At 42.0% G+C, this 19220-nt stretch overlaps 1 protein-coding gene across 2 annotated transcripts in view; it reads right to left on the bottom strand.

The window, feature by feature from the left end:
- The window catches only part of nfia (nuclear factor I/A), a 114911-nt gene extending 108145 nt beyond the window's left edge, over positions 1–6766 (bottom strand). For both annotated transcript variants that reach the window (XM_034140996.1, XM_034140995.1), the window contains exon 1: positions 6624–6766. In XM_034140996.1, coding sequence (XP_033996887.1) covers positions 6624–6650 — 27 coding nt within the window. In that variant the 5' untranslated portion in view covers positions 6651–6766. The remainder of the gene's footprint in view (positions 1–6623) is intronic.
- Positions 6767–19220: the final 12454 nt, after the last annotated feature.

The following is a 19220-nucleotide window of genomic DNA, read 5'->3' on the forward strand; positions in this document are numbered from 1 at the left end:
AGAGAAGCAGCTCAGTAAGTTTACAAGGAGGAAAAAGAACAGAAGCAAAGAAACAGACAACAAAGGGGAAAACCGAAATAAATAATGATACAAGGAGAGTCTGGAGAACAGAAGGGGTTAAGGAAGCAAGTTGAGAGGCAATACAAGACAAAGAAGGAAACAACAAAGGAAGGATAGCAGCGAATGCAAAAGGAAGAAAGAAGGAAGTTGTGTACAAAGAATGAGTTGTGATTGTGACAGTAATCCGCTGGCTGATCACAGGTCAGAAGGCAAATAGAGAATGGTTGTGTGTGCTGGGTTCAGGCTGCAGAGCGCTCTCTCTCGGCCCACACACACTCTTTAGTGTCAGTTCAGCCTGTCTCCCGCTTTCTTGGCTTTCAGGCAGGAATGTGGGTCTGTGGGGGTCTGCCAAACCCGAAGAAAAAAAACAGAATCCCACCAACTATCGACCAACCAACAAACCAGCGGCAGGCGAGCAGAAAGAGGCCGCCACAAGCACCGAGGCTCCCATCAGGGATTAAAGGTGAATTAAAGGTGCATTATGAGGCTTTGGCTGATGAATACTGCCCAGTTATTAAGGGTGGGAATGTGGTTAGAAAGCATGTCGTAGATTAGACCCAATTTGGGGTTGGTTACACCTGCTCTCCCCCCTCCTCCTCTCTTAAAATATATTCAAACTGGCAAAAGATTATCAACAATATTATGAAACTGATCTAACTTTGAATGGTTTTGGTTATTGACTCAGTCAGAAGATTCCGCATGTGTTCAGAATCTGTCTGAATATTGAACTTATTGGCATTGGGATATATATTTTTTAAATCCTCTGGAGCAGAGAGGAGCTGTGGATTATTGTTATTGATGAATGCATCGGTGTTTCTTAGGGTCAAAAACACTAAACTCACAACTTAAAATGAAAGCGTTTAGTTTATTTAATAAAAGAGCACATGTTCAATGTGAAAAGTGACAGTAGATATAGAATAGTTGCAATTTGGTGCTATATATATAAAAAAGAAAAAATTATTCAAAAAGAAATTATAATTCTTTTTTTTTTTTTAACACCTTGAATTTCAGGGGGGGGCGTGGGGCTCCGTTGGCGGGGCGCAGCGCCCCTCCAAGACAATGGTAGGGGAAACACTGATGCATTTATTTAGATAATAACAACAATAAAAGGTCGAGCAAGTGTCAAGTCTGAAAACTGAAATCCACGGATGCAGAGTCTCTACATTGTTTCCATGGCACCTTGGCGGTGCAGTGTATGAGAAGTGTAGATATTGTTGATATGGCCCTCTACATGTTTCTTTGTTTTGTTCTTAGGGTTGGGACAGTCGTCTGCGGTGAAGCTCAGTGGAAAACCTGTCATTTCAGTTTGTCGGTCTAAACACTGAAGGATGGGCAGAAAAACACTTTCATCACCAAGAGCACAGAAAACACAGACGGACAGAAAACATCTTCTTGGAACCTTCCTTATTTGGATAAAAGCTCTCAGAGGGTTCCTGAGCAGGATTGGAGGCCCAGTCCCTCCTCGAGAGCCATATTGAAAAAAAATACATAAAAAACACTTAACTATTCATAGATAGTCAATCCGAGATAAATCTTGGTGTTATTGGCCCATTGGCTCCCATTGAGGAGGTGAACCTGGAGATTGATTTGTATTTGTATTATTTTTGGATCAACTTGAAGATCTGGGTTAAAACATTTAGTTAAATACAGGAACTTCCGGAGGAGTTTTTTCCAGCTGTGTTGTCAGAAATCTCCTCTGTCAGATTTAATCCATATGATCTCAGAGCTGATACTATGAAGAGGAAACTGTATCTACAGGCTGTGGATCAGAGCACCATCTGCCTTGCTCTTTTTTGAATATAACATTGTTCACCCTCCCTTGTGAATGGGCTCTGAAAACAGCACATCGTTTATTCTTGGAGGTGGTCCAGCCAAACGGGTGCACCAGCTCTGCAGCCAGCCGCTCTGCAGCCAGCCGCTCTGCAGTCAGACGCTCTGTAGCCAGACGCTCTGTAGCCAGACGCTCTGCAGCCAGACGCTCTGCAGCCAGACACTCTGCAGCCAGACGCTCTGCAGCCAGCCGCTCTGCAGCCAGACACTCTGCAGCCAGCCGCTCTGCAGCCAGACACTCTGCAGCCAGACGCTCTGCAGCCAGCCGCTCTGCAGTCAGACACTCTGCAGCCAGCCGCTCTGCAGCCAGACGCTCTGCAGACACTCTGCAGCCAGCCGCTCCGCAGACACTCTGCAGCCAGACGCTCTGCAGCCAGACACTCTGCAGCCAGCCGCTCTGCAGCCAGCCGCTCTGCAGCCAGCCGCTCTGCAGCCAGCCGCTCTGCAGTCAGACACTCTGCAGCCAGCCGCTCTGCAGCCAGACGCTCTGCAGACACTCTGCAGCCAGCCGCTCTGCAGACACTCTGCAGCCAGCCGCTCTGCAGCCAGACACTCTGCAGCCAGACGCTCTGCAGCCAGACGCTCTGCAGACACTCTGCAGCCAGCCGCTCTGCAGACGTTCTCGGACGCTCTGCAGGACGGCCGAACACCGCCTTTTGTTATTTGTGGTTACTGTTAGAAGTGAGATGTGTTTCTGTTTATGTCCTCTGGCCGTTATAAGAACAACAAGGGTCTGCTGGAGGAATGATGTGTTGTTCAGCCTCCACACACATGCGCAGACACACACACTACGCATTCCACAGTGGATCTGCAGCTCGGCGCTCTGGCTGCAGCCACATACCAACATTCCTCACAATGCAGCGTCTCTGCTTCCTGATCGCTCACACACCGGCCTCCTCCGCCGCTTCACACTCTGTCCGTCCGCCGCAAACAAAATCCCACTTAACAAGTCACTCTGCCTCATTGTCTGCCTTAAAAAACGTGCCTTGCTGCCAGCAGGGGTGAGATAATCCCCCTCGCTTTCGGCTTCCCCTCCACTGTTTTCTGAAATGTGTCTTTAAATAAAATAATCCTGTTTGTGCATCCATGTCAAGATAGTGATTCAGCAAATGTACTGATACTAGCTGATTTTTGATGTTTCGTTTTTTAAGAACAGTAGAAAATGTCCCTTTTCGGTCCGATAATCAATCTTGTTCTATGTGAAACTTATTTTGATTGAAGGCTACAGTGAAAATCAAAGCAGAGAGCTTCACCAGAATTAAATAGTTATTACAATAAAATAATTTATAATCAAATGTGAGATAATTTCAACCCAATGGCTGTTTTTGCTGCATATTCTAGGAAAATAAAATATGTTCATACTAGGAATTTTTGAGAATTTGAGAACTGCAAAAAACATTTGTCTTTCAGTCATATTGTCTCCTATTTGAGCTTTCTGTGGCTCGGTTTTTAAGCTGACGTGTCACGCTGCTCCCCAGGTTGTTTTTTCCTCTCTTTTAAGGTCTTTCTTTCTTTCGGCATCGGAGGAAATCGCCATTTCTAAACCCGTGAGGGGAGTCTGAGAGCCGACGCTTACACGTTCCCCCTCTGCACCTCGGTGACACATGTAATGGGCTCCCAATAGCAGGACTGTAACAACAACCCCCTGAATAACAATCATGTAATCCCCCCCCCCCCCGTCTATTGACACACTGAGGGAATTATCGCCGTGTCACTCGGGCTCAGTGGCATGCCGGCGTGGCCCGGCTCAGCCGCCAAAACCTTGCCACTAACGGCTGGTGATGAAGAAAGAGGAGGAGGAGGATGGCATCATCCTCCACCTCACAAACACACTGCGGAGGAACAACACTGTATGAACACAGACAAACACACACACCAGGATGCAAGTAACAAAACCTCACCAATACTCTCAAAATACTTCATTAAAGAAAGTGCATACTATTAATGGAAAATAAGTGAGGAAATTGAATATCAAATTGATAATATCCATCAGTACACAGTAATCTCACAAGTTGTGAAAGAAATGCAGAGTGTGAGTAGGATCCTTTCTACACAAGAGGCCTGTCAAACTGTTTCTCTGATAAACAAACACTTCTAAATACACTGTTTTCAGAATGAAATTTGGAAGACCCGATCTCTTTGTGGTACATTTTAAGATTTCATTCATGGCCAATAATGGATGTGGATAAAATGTGTTTCTTTGGTGACGTTTATTATGTATTTTTTCAATTTGACTTTTGTAATAATCACATTTTAATTTTTTAGATCCTGCAGTGACCACAAAATTATATTAAGATCTACTCTTGGCATTTTCTGAAATCATGAAATTCAAGTGACAAAAAAGTAGCCGAAACCAAACCAATACATGCAAGACGTAAATAATGTTGAGCAAACCCCAAACATCCAGATCTCGTCGGCAATCACAATCTCTGGAACGCCACTGACACTGACGTGGAAATAAAGCCAGCAAATACCTCAAATGACCAAAAGCCTTGTTAAAGTAGTTAAATTACGTAAAAATCGATTAGCAGGTGTCATATGAGGGCGCCCCCTGCAGGCCGAGGAGCCAAAAACACACACTACATTTACTGACACAAGGTTTGGGGGGGGGGGGGGGGGGGGGGGGTTTATATCAGGAAATATAAATTTAAAGTTCAACTTTATAAATATTTTGCAAATTATATAAACATAAATATATTAATATTACAATTAAAAATGTGGGATGACAAATAAAGAAATGGTGTCTGGCACAGAGTCTTTGTTATTTGTAGGGATGAATACATGGCTTCAGAATCAGCCTGACCATTGTCCAATGTTGTTTAATGATCAAATGTTATCAGAAATCAGAAATAGATATTAATAAAATAAACAAATGAATAATGAAATCAATAAGCCAAAGAAAAAAACATCAGCTTGATTTTTTTACAAGAGCAAAGCAGTAAAAAAACATCTGTTTAAACTGTTAAACATTTGTCTTCCTGCCTCTTCATTGAGCAGGATTTATAAAACCAACTGCTGATTATTGGTTTTACTGGCTGATAATCAGATTAAACGTTAAAGCTTGTGTTCTGAACCGCGGTTCAAACACGTCTCCAAACAGACTGAATCTCTAACCAGAAAATCAGGATGACAAATCAGTTTTTGGGAGGATTGAGGATTTATGAAAGCTGCAGCAAAAATCTGACATTACACCAAAAACTGAGGGTAAAATACCCGATCAGCAGAAACACCACTACATGATGTTACTGCTTGTGTCACTGACAATATAATATTCATTTACAGCCTATAAATCTACTCATTTATAAATTATAAGATTTAAATATCAGTGCATCATCTGGTGTCTGAAGAAATTGAAATGTATTTAAAAGATAATCCTTATGATAAAGTTAATTCAAATAATTGTTGGATTACAAGATATTTAAAAATATAGCATTGTGATTTGTTTTAATTCAAGATTTAATATTGAAATCTATTTGTGTCCATTTGCCGTGGTTAATTTCAGGAGATTAAGCCAATAATTCCTGCAAAGGGAAGACAAAATCTGCAGCTAGAATCTCCAAGATGTCACACCCAAAAAAGCCCCTAAATCCTTTTTTAACCTCTGACCCTGAACACAACACTGTGGCAGAGATAAGGATTTTTAAAGAGCAAAAGTAGGTCAAATGTAAATTACTGATGGATAAATTAATGCAAATTGATCCTAATTCGTGTAGTCATTGTTTTTTTTAGTTAAAGTGTAAAATAAAAATGTAATGTTAAGCTTGCTGCAGGTCTGCCCTGTCACCTCAGCAGCTCACCTCTGACACAAACATTTCGTTTTTTAATGTAGACACACATATTTGTGTGAGGCCTTAGGTTCATATAAGGCCTCAACTGGAGCAGGAAGGAATCAATTCATAATCAAATCCACTTAGATTTGTACAGAACAGGATCAACCTGCATTGTTGAACACAAGCAGCCGAAAGAAGGACTGGAAGTCCTGCAGCGGAGAGACCCTTCCCCTCCCGGCAAGACCCTGCAGTTAGCGACCGTACACATTTATCTCTGCACACATATAAAGACGCACGGAGCCCCGAAACAACGTGTCACATTTATGAAATGACAACAAAAAATCCCATTGCACGTCTCGTTGAAACTGAACTACAGTCACAGCAGGTCGGCGAGTGCAGACACAGTTTGAAAGTTAGGGGGTATCGAAAAGAGAAATCACCAGCAGGATTACGTGTCCTTCACCTAACTTTGCTCCTCCACATTGTGCTTAACGTGTGCCATTCAGACTCATAGGGGACGCTAAGAGGGAGATCTCCTGAAAGAAGCCCCGCGCCCTCCAAACTCTGAGCCGGAGCTCCGGTCAAGGCTGGCCGGGCAGCGGGAGCCTGAGCCGAGCTTCAGTCAGAGGAGCAGCCCGCAGAGAAACACACACCCAGCTTCTCAAACCTGCTAACAAACTACTCAGAAACACGCAAATTGGACCGAAGAAAAGTTGACAAAAGTTCTGAGGGATAAATGACTGCTCGGAGCTAAAACATGTGAACTTCTGAGGCGCCGTCCGCCATGTGCCGCGCGCAGAGGAAGACGGCAGTGGGAGTGTGAAGAGAGAGCAGAGACTATAGGAGCAGTCCATACCGCCCATACCGTCCCGAGCACAGGCAGCAGGCTATAGGAGAGCCCGGACACAGCTCCCTGCAAAAAACAGCGTCAAGAAACATTGAAAAAGTTTGAAAAGCACTCACCTGTGTTAAACATAGCGGAGAATACATATCTGTCGATCTAATCTTAGATCTGGAAGGTGTGTGTTTATGTGTGTGTGGGTTACTGTAACTCCAGCCGGTGTGTGTGCGCGTGCGTGTGCGTGTGTGTGTGTGTGTGTGTGTGTGTGTGTGTGTGTGTGTGTGTGTGTGTGTGTGTGTGTGTGTGTGTGTGTGTGTGTGTGTGAGAAAAAGGAAGGAACAGAAAAAAGGAGTGAGAGAGGGGAAACAGAGCCCTCCTTTTGCCCCCTTCGCTTTCACATTTCCAACCAGGGCTGAACTTTGACCCCGCCTCAGGTTACATGTACTGTCCGGACCTGTTAGAGGCCCTCCGCCGGGGAGCGCACAACTTTCTGTCCTGACACGATGAACATCTCCAGCAACAAGAGAAAAGTCCCGTTATGAAAACTGAAAATTAAAAAAAAATTAAATCACAGGGAAGCCCGGTGTGGTGTCGGTGCTGAGGCGAGGGCGGTGCCGTTGGATGGTGCTAATCTCCAAATTGTCCCGAAACTGCATTTCAAACCGCCGGAGATCCGCGGTGACCAGCGGACCTCAGCAACATGTCTATCCGTGCTGCGGCGCGCTGTGGCCGGCGTGCGATGGTGCGGCTCCTCGGTGCTCGGGACGGTGTGCGCGGTGCAGTAGTGTCCGCGGAGAAAGAGAACTGGAGAGGAAGAAAGAAAGGGCACAACGGGATCCCTGAGCTGCCAGACGGCCGCCTCGCCTCTAAAACAACCGACAGCTGCTTTCCGTTAATGTTATCTCCAACAGGAGGAGACGGTAAAGAAGAGAGAGGGAGGGGGAGAGAGAGTGGGTCGGTGTGTCCCGGACGCAGAACGGAGCGCCACCTCCTCTCCGCTGCTCTGCTGTCTGCTCTCCGGCTCCGGTCCTCCACTCGGTCCGCTGCCCGGCTGCTCGGTGTGTGTGCGGCCGTGGACTGTGCGCACTGACCCTGCAAAGCCCGAACTGATCACACACTCTGCTTATTGATCAGGAGGGAAACATCGATCCTCCTCACGCAGTTTCACAAGTACAACCCGGTGACGCCGCTGATGTCTGTGAGAGAGTGTGTGTGCTCCGTGATCCCGAGGAACTGATCACTGTGTGGGATTATGGATCGGTATCGATTAGTAGCCTATGCACGAACTGATTTCAGTGCGTTTATAAAAACTTGACTGGCTCCGGTGGGCAGCAGAACAACCCACTGGTGTATAATGGTTTATTTTCATTAGGAGGAAGACATTGATTTAATCCAACAGCACAGAGTAAATGAAGTTGTTTCTCCCGCGTCTTTTGCACAAGTTTGGATGGTAACACCGCGCCTGACCGCCTCTCTCTGGGTCCAGCTATAGCTCTGCGGCTCCCTCTCACTCCACAGGCTGCTTTCTTTTCCTGTCCCGTTACGAGACGGAAAACAAACTCCTATCCGGTGCTATACCTCGTGTCCAAATGCCACTCCGGAACCCCGTAAACCGTTAAATGCCTCTCTGCTAAAACGCACAAACAGCCGCTCCGGTGGGAAGTCAATAAGAAGCTGACAGCTGATCAGATGTGATCTATGGAGATCTGACCGGATCCACTCACTGCAGGGACACACTCTATTACTTTCTCTGTAATTAAAGCCTCAAACACACAAATCATGTTTTATTAACTTGTTATTTTCTGAGGTTGTTGCTGTTGTCTGCTCGATTCACGTTACACAAAGTTATATATATCAATGAGACACATAGATCATAGATATGGCCAATCAGCTCTCACATTCTTTTTTATTGCTTCTTGAGTATTTTACTATGTTTATGAGTAAGTATTTACTTTGCATAGACATTTTTATTTATTGAATCACTCTCTGCTCTATAAATGTTATTTGAGCATAAATGTTGGGATGCACCTGGAATCCTTTCGTTTTTTCTGGTTTGTCTTTTGTAAAAAAACATTTTATTTCAACTGCGTTTTATATAGTTTTGAGTGATAAAAAAACCTCCTGAACTTGAAGTTTAGTCCTCAGAAAAGTCAGAATTGGAACAAAGTTAACTGGAGGAAAGGGTTATACTTATTTGTTTGGTGGATGTTTTGCACGTAAAATATTAAGTTAAGTACAGGAATATTATGGCTTACTCAAAAAGTAATTATTCTGCAGTTTGAGGCCCTTTTAAAGTAATACATTACTGTGTAACAACACAGGATAATAATAATAATAATAATAATAATAATAATAAGTGGGGAATACACGTAGGCTAGATGTCAGCGAACAAAGTAATAATATCTCACTCTGAAAATGGAAAAGGAACAGGAAGCCTTCCAAATTAAAAATGTAAAAGTATTCACTTGACATCTCGTATTTTTGTATTTGTTTTATCACAGCACAGTGACGCTCTGCTGTTTTGTGTTTAAACTTATGAACTGACCTTTGAGGTGAATGGAGTGTACAGCACCCCCTATATCCACACAGCTTACAGTATACCATGCAGAAAGAAGTGCCATCCTAATATTTTTTTATCACAAAAACATCAATACAATTATGTTTGGATCCTTAAAAAGATATTCACATTCACGATAAATGATGAACCATCTCAAATGAATGTATTATGTTGGTGAATCGAGCAGATGTTTGAACATTACATGGTATGAAAGAGAGATATGCCCAAAGGAGAGAAAAGTGATCTTTGGGTTTTAAAAAACTATGAAGAATCCTCAAGTGTCACTTGAGAAACACAGACACACTATAAACGCCTTTAGAGGAACATAAGAGCAATATTAGTCTGTAGATGGAAGTTACAATGCAAATCCAGTAAAACCTCTATAAAGCCACAGACACTGTGTTTCCCTACAGGACCGTTAAAGATGATACAAGAGGAGATCAAACTCCACAAACAGACACATACATCAGCTCTGAACCACAGACACACTGTGAAACACGATACAAAGATATCATATACTGCAGGAAGCCCAAACAGCACCACAGAGTCCTGGCTACATATCCTGACACAAAGGAACCACACAGTGGAAGTAGGGTCAAACTTGCCATGACAACACAATAATCACTATAAACTCACCACAGTCATATTACAATCATATTATATAGAGAATAAACTGCCATTATAGACTATATCATTCCTTTACAGTACAACAGACACCTTTTAAATCCTACAAGGATATTCTAGGAATATTATGTTAATATTGTAAGTGTAAAACATGTATACAGTAAGTTTAAAAAACAGCACTCATGTTTGTTTTATTTGAGGTGAATATATCTGCATGTTTCTTGTTGTTCTGACTTTGTATCAATAAGGTTTTTTGCACTTGTAATTGGATAAAAGCGTCAGCTAAATTAAATGTCATGACAGTCTAATAATCAAATTGTACGTTGATAATACTTACAAGTGTTGTATTAGCATACAATCTCATTACGTGTTTTAAATTCAGCCTAAAACAGACATGAAAAAACTCTGGGGGATTAGCGACATATTCTGGGATTATTACGATTATTTTAAGAGGTAATCAAATGCAAACTGGCATGTTTTATAGAGTGATATTGATATTGTGATGAAAGTATGATAAAGTGCAATATACTGATTAATAAGTATACCTACTTTAAAATCCCTACAGAGACAATGTAAGTATTAATTCAGTCATCATTTAAGATATAAAAGGGAAACAGAATGATCAACCTAGAAATGAAGTGAAAGGATAATAATACCAACAGGGAGACTCTCTGTTGAGCGTCACTGACAGGAACAAAGGCCAATATATTGAAATTATATTTAAAGGCTATAATGTAATTAATTTCAACCAGTTGTAATGCACAATTGAATGTCTTTAAACTCAATTTAGTTGAGTTATTGGTAGCCTATACTAAAATATTATCATGTGAAATAAAATATCATAAAATATATTAAAGACACAAAAAAGCACATTTTGAGACCTAGCCTACTTCAATGACATTGCATGCAAATAAGGTACAAATAAGAGACGGCGTGTAGCCTATACGCTTCATGTTCGATGCTCGCCTAATACAATAATTCACTTAGCCATATAATAAAGTTATAATGATTATGAGGGGACACTTAACTGCCAATTATAGATACATACATGATTTAGTGTTAATATCCTGAGTTTCAAAGGCTCATACTGGCGTTCCATTGCAAATAGTCTATGAAAAGTTAATATTGAGAAACTTTACTCGGGATTCTGCATTTCCGGTCTGACAAAGGTATTAAAGTTTAGAAAAAAAACACTCTGCGAAGAACTCGGGAGGAATAACTAACCGGAGAGAAACCCAGGCCTCTATGTTTGTTTGTTTGTTTGTTTGTGTATTTGTTTGTTATGTCATTTGTTTATCCCCATTCTCCCATTTTCTTCCTTCTGTCCGGCTGGAACCACATTGGTCTGACCCGGTTCCGCTCGGTGTGACCCTGTAGGGTACAGCGGCAACGTGGATTCGCTCCCCGCCCCGCGCTGCGAGCCTCCTGCCGCAGGGTGGGGAGCGCTCTCTCCCGGCCAACGGGGCGCTCAGAGGCGGCGGTGAGAGAAGAGGAGAGGCGGTGAGCGGAGCGGAGTCGGTGAGCGGAGCGGAGTCGGTGCACCGGCTGCTGCTGCTGGTTTTGGCCGCTACACATGGCTCTGTCCCCAGCAGTGAGGGGGGGGGGGGGGGGGGGGGGGCTACAGCACCTGCACTCTGCTGCTCTGTTACTGAGACCCTAACTGACTCGGAGTCAGCTTGTGTGTGAAGGCCAGTCAGAAACATAACATGTAGCCTAATATTAGAAAAGAAGAAGCAGACCTAACCTTACATCTGTTCCACGATCTAATATGATTAGCATTTGTCGAATTCGAATGTAATGTCCCTCACTCACAACCCTTTGGAAATTAGTGTGAGAGCTTCAAATGCAAGTAAACAAAACATTTCACTCAGTAGCTTTTCTGTAGCTTTCCACTTCTTCAACAGATGGAGGTTGAATTCGTAATGATCTGCTAATCCATCGAACTCCATTTTTAGATGAAGACTGTGAGATACCCCAAAGCTCCTGAATAACTGCGCATAGAAATGGAACTTGCAGCCAGATTTCTGTCCATTCAAATGTGTATGCTTTTACTGGTGTATTTGTTGTTCATTTACCATCAACAGTTGTTCTCATGTGAACATTTTCTGTACATACAACCTCTCATTCATCCACAAAACCATGGAGTGGGGTCATTTAGAAAAACTGGGGTTCAGTATTCAACATAAATTGGGGATCAGACCAATGACCATGGAAGAGAAAATAACCCTGATGATATCACAGTAAAGTTAACTCACATGCTAAATGCAATGTTTGACAAACTGAAAGAGGGAAGCTTGAAAGACCCAGACATAAAGGCAGGAACGATAGTTGCATATAATGGAATCCAGTGTTTTGGGAATTTTTACCCAAAAACAGGAACTAAAAGTCCAAAGTGAATAATAAATAACTGCAGTGGCACTTTTCTTAAATGTGGTGCAAAGAACTTCCTAAGTGTGGTAGCAGACCTCTGAATGTTCTGGTTCTGTGCAGCAGCGATTTCCTTCAGTTTGTAGAAACGTGTGAGTTTTGTAGTGAACAATACAAAGACCACCAGTGGGGACAAGATGTATGGAGCTGTACAGGTTGTAGTAGCCTACTTGAATATTAGACTGAATAAGAACTTCATCTGGGGGATGGACCTTATTTTAAGTTTAGCTCCTCGAAAATATATGGGATTATTTTAATATGCCCTCACTTAAGTACACGTTCTGCCCTCAGAAGTGTCTCCACATAAAATCCCTCATCACTCTCAATTTTAAATCTTTCATCAAATTAATTGATGCGACAGAGTCCACGCTATAAATGTGATCAGCTCATCATTTACCGTGACGTTTGTCTTGTGAGCAACCTGTTCGTTAGAAGCTCTTTCTAAATAAAGCTGCTTTGGCCTCAGCTGATCTTTTCTTCTGCAGGTTTTCAGGAGCTGCGAGTCGCCTGAGGTTAATGAACAGAAGCTTTTATGTTAATAGAAGGACAGCCGGCGTGATTTAACAAGACAATCTGCAGATTTACTTTCACTCAAACACTGAGGCTGCGGATCCACGTTATTAGTTGGCTAAACAACGGCTCAGCAATGAAGGTCAAGACAAAGAGAAGGTAATTAGATTACAGCAATTAAATTGGGTTTTCAATATGATCAATAATCTTAATGTCTAATCACGGACCGCTCGCTCCGAAAAGAATGGAATCAGTTCCTGTATTCTCAGGTAAAATAGGTCCCTTCATATGACAAGATAACTGAGGAATAACATCAGATTTTTATACATTAGGATCTGGATCATTGAATCTGAAATGTTCTATTTTTAATTACGATTTTGCTCCTGAATCTGATTTGCATCTAATACTTTTGTGATCATTAGACTTAGTCCTAGATCATTCAGGATTTGATTTCCATTAGAAATCCAGCTCTCTGTAAAGCAGTTTAACAATATGACTACTGATGGTAATTTCCTTTTTAATTGTATTCCATTATTTTGAGTAAGTTACATTAGTTATATGTAGGTGTGTCTTTAATTCTTCCAGATCTAATTTAAAGTGCATTGTCAAGAGCTTTGCCGGGAGATACAGTTAAATGGATGCTCAATTGTGTTTGTATGTCATTATTATTGAGTTTATTTTTTTTTACGTTAAAACCTGAATCATATAACATTTGTCATCACTGCATATTAATGCAGTAATGTCTGCATTCAAAACTCACTGTGGTATTACCGCAAAAAATAATTAGAAAACAAATATCATCCTCTTTCATGGCACCAGATGTTTCCCTGTACTGAGTGTGAGGCGCCATCTAGAGCCAGCTGACTGACACTACAACACAGAGGGTGTGTGTGTGTGTGTGTGTGTGTGTGTGTGTGTGTGTGTGTGTGTGTGTGTGGGTGTGCACGAGGCCCTGCGCTGAAAGTGTGTACAGTGTGTTGATATTCTACACTGCAAAATCCTGTGAAAATCGACACACTATGAAAATAACTGAATCCATAAGGTTCTTTTCATATAAAAAAAGTATTGTATTTTCACAGGAGCAATGCCATAATAAAAAAAGCATATCATGGTCAAACTTGATTGCTGTCAAGATTAATATAAAAAATAAAACAGTAGAACAATAGAATATTTAGGTAAGACATGATTATCATTTTCTTTTTGTATCTGATTGTCTGTCTGATTACTATGAATGAAATATCTACATTTAATAGAAAATTATAATTAAAAGAAAAGAAAAACTCCTAGGTTGGAAATACTCTCGGAACGCGAGACCTTGAGACAGTAAAACCGCCCGGCGACAGGTGACTTCCCTTTAAAGTTTAAGGGTGTACTTGATTTAATAATGGTTAAGTCAGAAGGGTTGTGCATTATTATGTCAATAAGGATCCTCACAATTATAGCAGCACAAACATGTGTGAGTGGTAATTACACCGTCCGGCAACGGCATCACCTCCAAGATCCTTCACTGCCATTACATCAACAAGCAGCACTGCCATATCAGACACACACACACACACACACACACACACACACACACACACTGGGTGCGCTCGTGCAGGTGTTGCCTCTTCACACACACCTGGCTGAATTTGCAGCAGAGATCAGACTCTCCTTCAGGTTCATCAACATCAACTGACAATCAGACCATCTGCATCACCACAAGTCAGCCGTCCCCATGACAACGAATGAATCTGGCATAGCAACCCACCCATGGCCTAATTTCTGACTTCTGTATTTTATAACATTTTTCTTCAGATTATAATATATTACACTGCAAAGTAAGACAAAGAACAATGAAAAAATACCAGTCTGCAGACTTAAATTGCTCAGTTTTGACGGGAGTGGAAAAGTCATGTTTAAATGCAGTGCAGCATGTTCTCTTCTTCTTTGCAAACTTCGACTAAACTGTGTTCAAACCCACATATCTTTATATCAAGTTGTACTGGAAAAGACTCCAAACAAAACATGTCTAAATGATGCATCCGTCCTGGGTTTGGAAGGGAGCAGGGTCTCCACTGTAGGATCAGATAGAGCAGCAGGATGATAGCAGAGGATATGCTCTGTGTAGCACACATCATACAGAGGGACTCTGTCCATGCTTTAGATACGTCTTTTAATGCCCATGTTGTACTACTGTTCGTACTACTGTTCGTACTACTGATTGTACTACTGTTTTTAAATGTGTTTAGAGGTGACGGAGCTGGGTGTACTTTTATTAGAGATTTTTCTGTTGTCTGTGTTGTTTTAGAATGTGTGTCAGGATGGATCCCATGTCTTTTTATTTGCAAAATAAATCTACCTACGGAGCTAAATTTAGGCCAAATGTTTTGATCATTCGGAAAAATTTAAAGTATTTGAAAGTAAAAGTTTTGATCCTGAACTTTAAAAAATACAATGATGTATTCATACAAAAAAAAAAAATTTGAACAGTTTTTTCAGATTGAATATATTTAGAATCAGTTTACTGTAGCAATTTTCTTTTATTAAATATGTATTTTTCACATTTCACATTTATTTATATTTTGATATTTGAGTAATAGTTTTTTTCAGATTCAGATATTTTTTTCGCTTTGATACTTTTGGCACTGATGTTGCGTGGGGGCGGGATTAGCTGAGAGGGGCTTGGAATCATGAGTGGCAGGCCTACCGTAGTCATGTTGCCTTCAGGAATTGTAGATATCCCGATAAATATTGCTAAACACTTTTTATACACAACACTCCTGTGATTGGCAGTACATCGACACTGATGCCAGTGACAATGTTCTATTTAGCAAGCCATTTCTGATCTTACTTGGCAACAATCATAGGAGCAATACACTGTGCCAGTTAGTGCTGTTCAGCCACCGCACTTTAAGCATGGGTGTTCCCCACTTCCTCAAAGCAGCGTGAACGCAGCGTAGTGTTAACTTAGGGCTTGCAATAGCAGGGTTCAGGGTTAACTCTGAGTTTTCGGTCCTACGACGCTGGTTCACTTCTTACCGGGGTAGATCTCCATGGTAACTTATGCTGAACACCTAACCTGCTCCGGGGCAGGTAATGTTCCAGATAAGAGATCAGGGGATTACTGGTGCTTTATCTTAATAAAAGTCACTTTCTGATAGCGTTTGTCCAAAATGTGTTTCCCAGGTGAGGGGTGAGTTAACTCAAATTTCGAAAAGATATACTTCTTATTTCATTCTGATTAAATCCATGTTGAAATGACATTTTGTTTTCAGTTATATGTTGTTTAATCCACTGAACTCATTGGGACTGTTTGTTTGTTAGAAAATAGCTCAAACAAAAACATGCTCACAGCCAATACCTGGAGATAGCTTAACGAAACACTGATACCATTTTCAAATGATAGAGGTGTGTTTCAGTCCCAGTCTCAACACCTTGGTCTATAAACCCCAAACTCTTGGCATGAAGAAATCAGTTCCATTTATATGAGCACACAGTTCAAAGTGACTTCTACAAATAGACGTTTATTATCATGAGTACACAGGTAGTGTACCTGTCGTCAGGGTTGGAGAGGAAGAAGAGTTGAGATTCGAGAGTCAGAAACATCAGAGTGAGTTCAAGTTATTATGGGAGATATGAGTAACATCCTACAACACCTAAAACAGCCAACCAATCCGACGAAAGCAGAAACTCAAAAACTCGACATGGACGTCACCATGGAGACGGGCTGATGTCTGCAGAGGTTAGCGCCAAAATTACTTCAGGACCAACTGTGTGTGTGTGTGTGTGTGTGTGTGTGTGTGTGTGTGTGTGTGTGTGTGTGTGTGTGTGTGTGTGTGTGTGTGTGTGTGTGTGTGTGTGTGTGTGTGTGTGTGTGTGTGTGTGTGTGTGTGTGTGTGTGTGTGTGTGTGTGTGTGTGTGTGTGTGTGTGTGTGTTGGGGGATGGAGGCTCCACCTGCTCCCACTGAGCTGCTGCCAGGCTGGAGATCAGCCAGCAGCACCGGGCCTGAAACCAAGTCTCCGCCAAGCTCGCACAGCCAGAGAGAGAGAGAGAGAGAGAGAGATGAGAATGGAGTGATGAGGAGGGAGAATAAGGTCAGGAAATCAGCAAAGAGAGGGATAGCAAGAGGCAGAGGGACAGTCGCACAAGGGAAGAATAGAGAAACACAGAAGCAGGATAAAGTGATGACTGCCTTAGAGTGGTTCAGGTCCTATTTGTCCCAGAGATCCTTCTCTGTTAGGCTTGGTGACTTTACATCGTCTTCTGCCCCCCTATCCTGTGGAGTTCCCCAAGGTTCTATTTTGGGACCCATTTTCTTTTCTTTATACCATCTCCCCCTTGGACCAATTTTTAGAAAACATGCTGTCTCCTACCACCTTTATGCGGACGACTCCCAAATATATCTGCCCCTAAAACAAAACACCAGCTCTCTGATGCCCCTGGTTCACTGTCTTAAACCCCTGGTTCCTAAACTTTTTAAACATAAATGAGAGCAAAACGGAGGTCATTGTGTTCGGACCAAATGGTGATGTCCCTTCCATTAACCTGGGTTCCCTCCATATGCAAAACCCATGGTCACTAATCTGGGCATCAAAATCAACAGTGCTTTTAAATTAGATAAACAGATAAACTCTGTGGTTGAGTCCAGTTTTTATCACCTGAGGCTCCTGTCCAAAATTAAACCGGTTTGATCCTTTTTAGACTTTGAGCGTGTAATTCATGCCTTTGTTTCGACTCGTCTAGATTACTGTAATGCACTTTATGCCGGACTAAACCAGACCTCGCTGGCACGCCTGCAGCTGGTACAAAACGCTGCGGCTCGGCTGCTTACAGGAACCCGCAAGCAAAGGGCTTTGATGTCGGCTGATCAGCTGCTGCTGGTAGTCCCTAAAATAAAGAAAAAGACCAGGGGCCTCATTTATAAAGGGATAGACGCTCAAAAAATGGCGTACGCCAGTTTCTACGCAATGTTTGCGATTTATAAAATACTAACTTGACGGGAAAATGTGCGGTCCTCCACGCAAACTCTAACCCATGCGTACGCACTAAGCACAACAACGGGAGAGACGAGAAACTGCGACACCGTTGGCAGAAGGAAGAATGGAGAGAAATATGTGGAAATAATACCATAAATAAAATGTTACCTCTCATTTATCAAATATGAAGAATTCATTTTCAAACATTGATTAAAGCCAATCTTAAAATGATTAAACAAACGCCTGTTTGAGACTCCTCAGTGCACACAAAAACATCACTTGGAGAAATAAATAAATACGGATATGTTATTTAAAACCACCTTGAATATGTTGTGTTAATGTTATGAAATGTTTTCTCATAAATGATGCGGTAAGCAGGAGGACAGAATAACGTCTAAACTGACGCCGTTTTGCATTTCTATAGGTTGTAGATACGAGCATGGTTTTATATCCTATCACGTTTAATCGTGTTTTATGCCGTTTGCCAAGACTTGATAAGTCGCTCGTAAAACACAGGAGGTATGGAAACTAAGAACACCATATGTGGTCAATTGTACAGCTAATATAACACAACACATTGTATTTCCTTTAACTGGTGGATTATGGATATATAGTTGCTGATCGACAGCTGGAACACAAACCACCAAATACAAAAATAATTCAGATCCAGTCGTCATGACTCCACTCTGGAGGGATTCCCCGATCATTTCTTACAGTTTCTCATCAAGGGGGGGGGGTCTCCTGTCCCCGGGACAAACACACTGCCTGAGGAAGGTTATGTGTATTTTTTTTGTCATTAACTTTTTTCGGACCACTTATTTATTTATTTTGGTGACTCTGGTGCTACTCTGGTTCAAACTGCATCCACCAAACAATATGATTTATCTCCACCTCCCCAAAATCACACGGTGTGAGATGTCTTTTTTAGCTGTTCGGTCGTAATTTCCTGCGATCTTCTTCATGCAGTCAGTCTGAATGAATGAATGAATGGGCGTTTCTTTGACTATTTATAGGCAAATATGGGTGTTACGTGAAGCCTGCAAAAGCTGCGCCGCATTTCGAGTCGATTGTGATTTCTAAAGGGAAACAGGCGTAGGGAGTGCCGTACGCACTTCCCTTGCCGGTACGTAATGTTTTGTGAATCGGAAAATGTCGGAAAATGTCTGTACCTATTTTTTTGCTTTGTACTACGTAAGCAACCTTCCCACGTGAATCCTACGCAAGGCGTTATAAATGAGGCCCCAGGGGAGACCGAGCCTTCTCAGCGGTAGCCCCCAGGCTCTGGAACGACCTGCCCCCTCATGTCAAATTGTCGCCCACTCTCCAAACTTTTAAGTCCCGCCTAAAGACCCCCCTCTTTTCCCTCGCTTTCGAGTCAGTCTGAGCTCGACCTATTCTATGCTTTTATTGTCTGTCCATAGCCTTTATGTGCCTTGTATTTATTCCTATGTGTGCCTTTTATCTATTCCTGTAATATTATATTTTATTATAATGTTATGTTCATTGTGAAGCACTTTGGCAAACCCTCTGTTTTTAAAATGTGCTATATAAATAAAGTGGATTGGATTGGATTGGATGAGGACACATGTAAAAGAAAAGAAGAAGAAGAGGGAGGAAAGAACAAAGTGGAAACAGGAAAACA

Source organism: Trematomus bernacchii, unplaced genomic scaffold (assembly GCF_902827165.1).
Source record: "Trematomus bernacchii unplaced genomic scaffold, fTreBer1.1, whole genome shotgun sequence".
In the NCBI taxonomy this organism is placed as follows: Eukaryota; Metazoa; Chordata; class Actinopteri; order Perciformes; family Nototheniidae; genus Trematomus; species Trematomus bernacchii.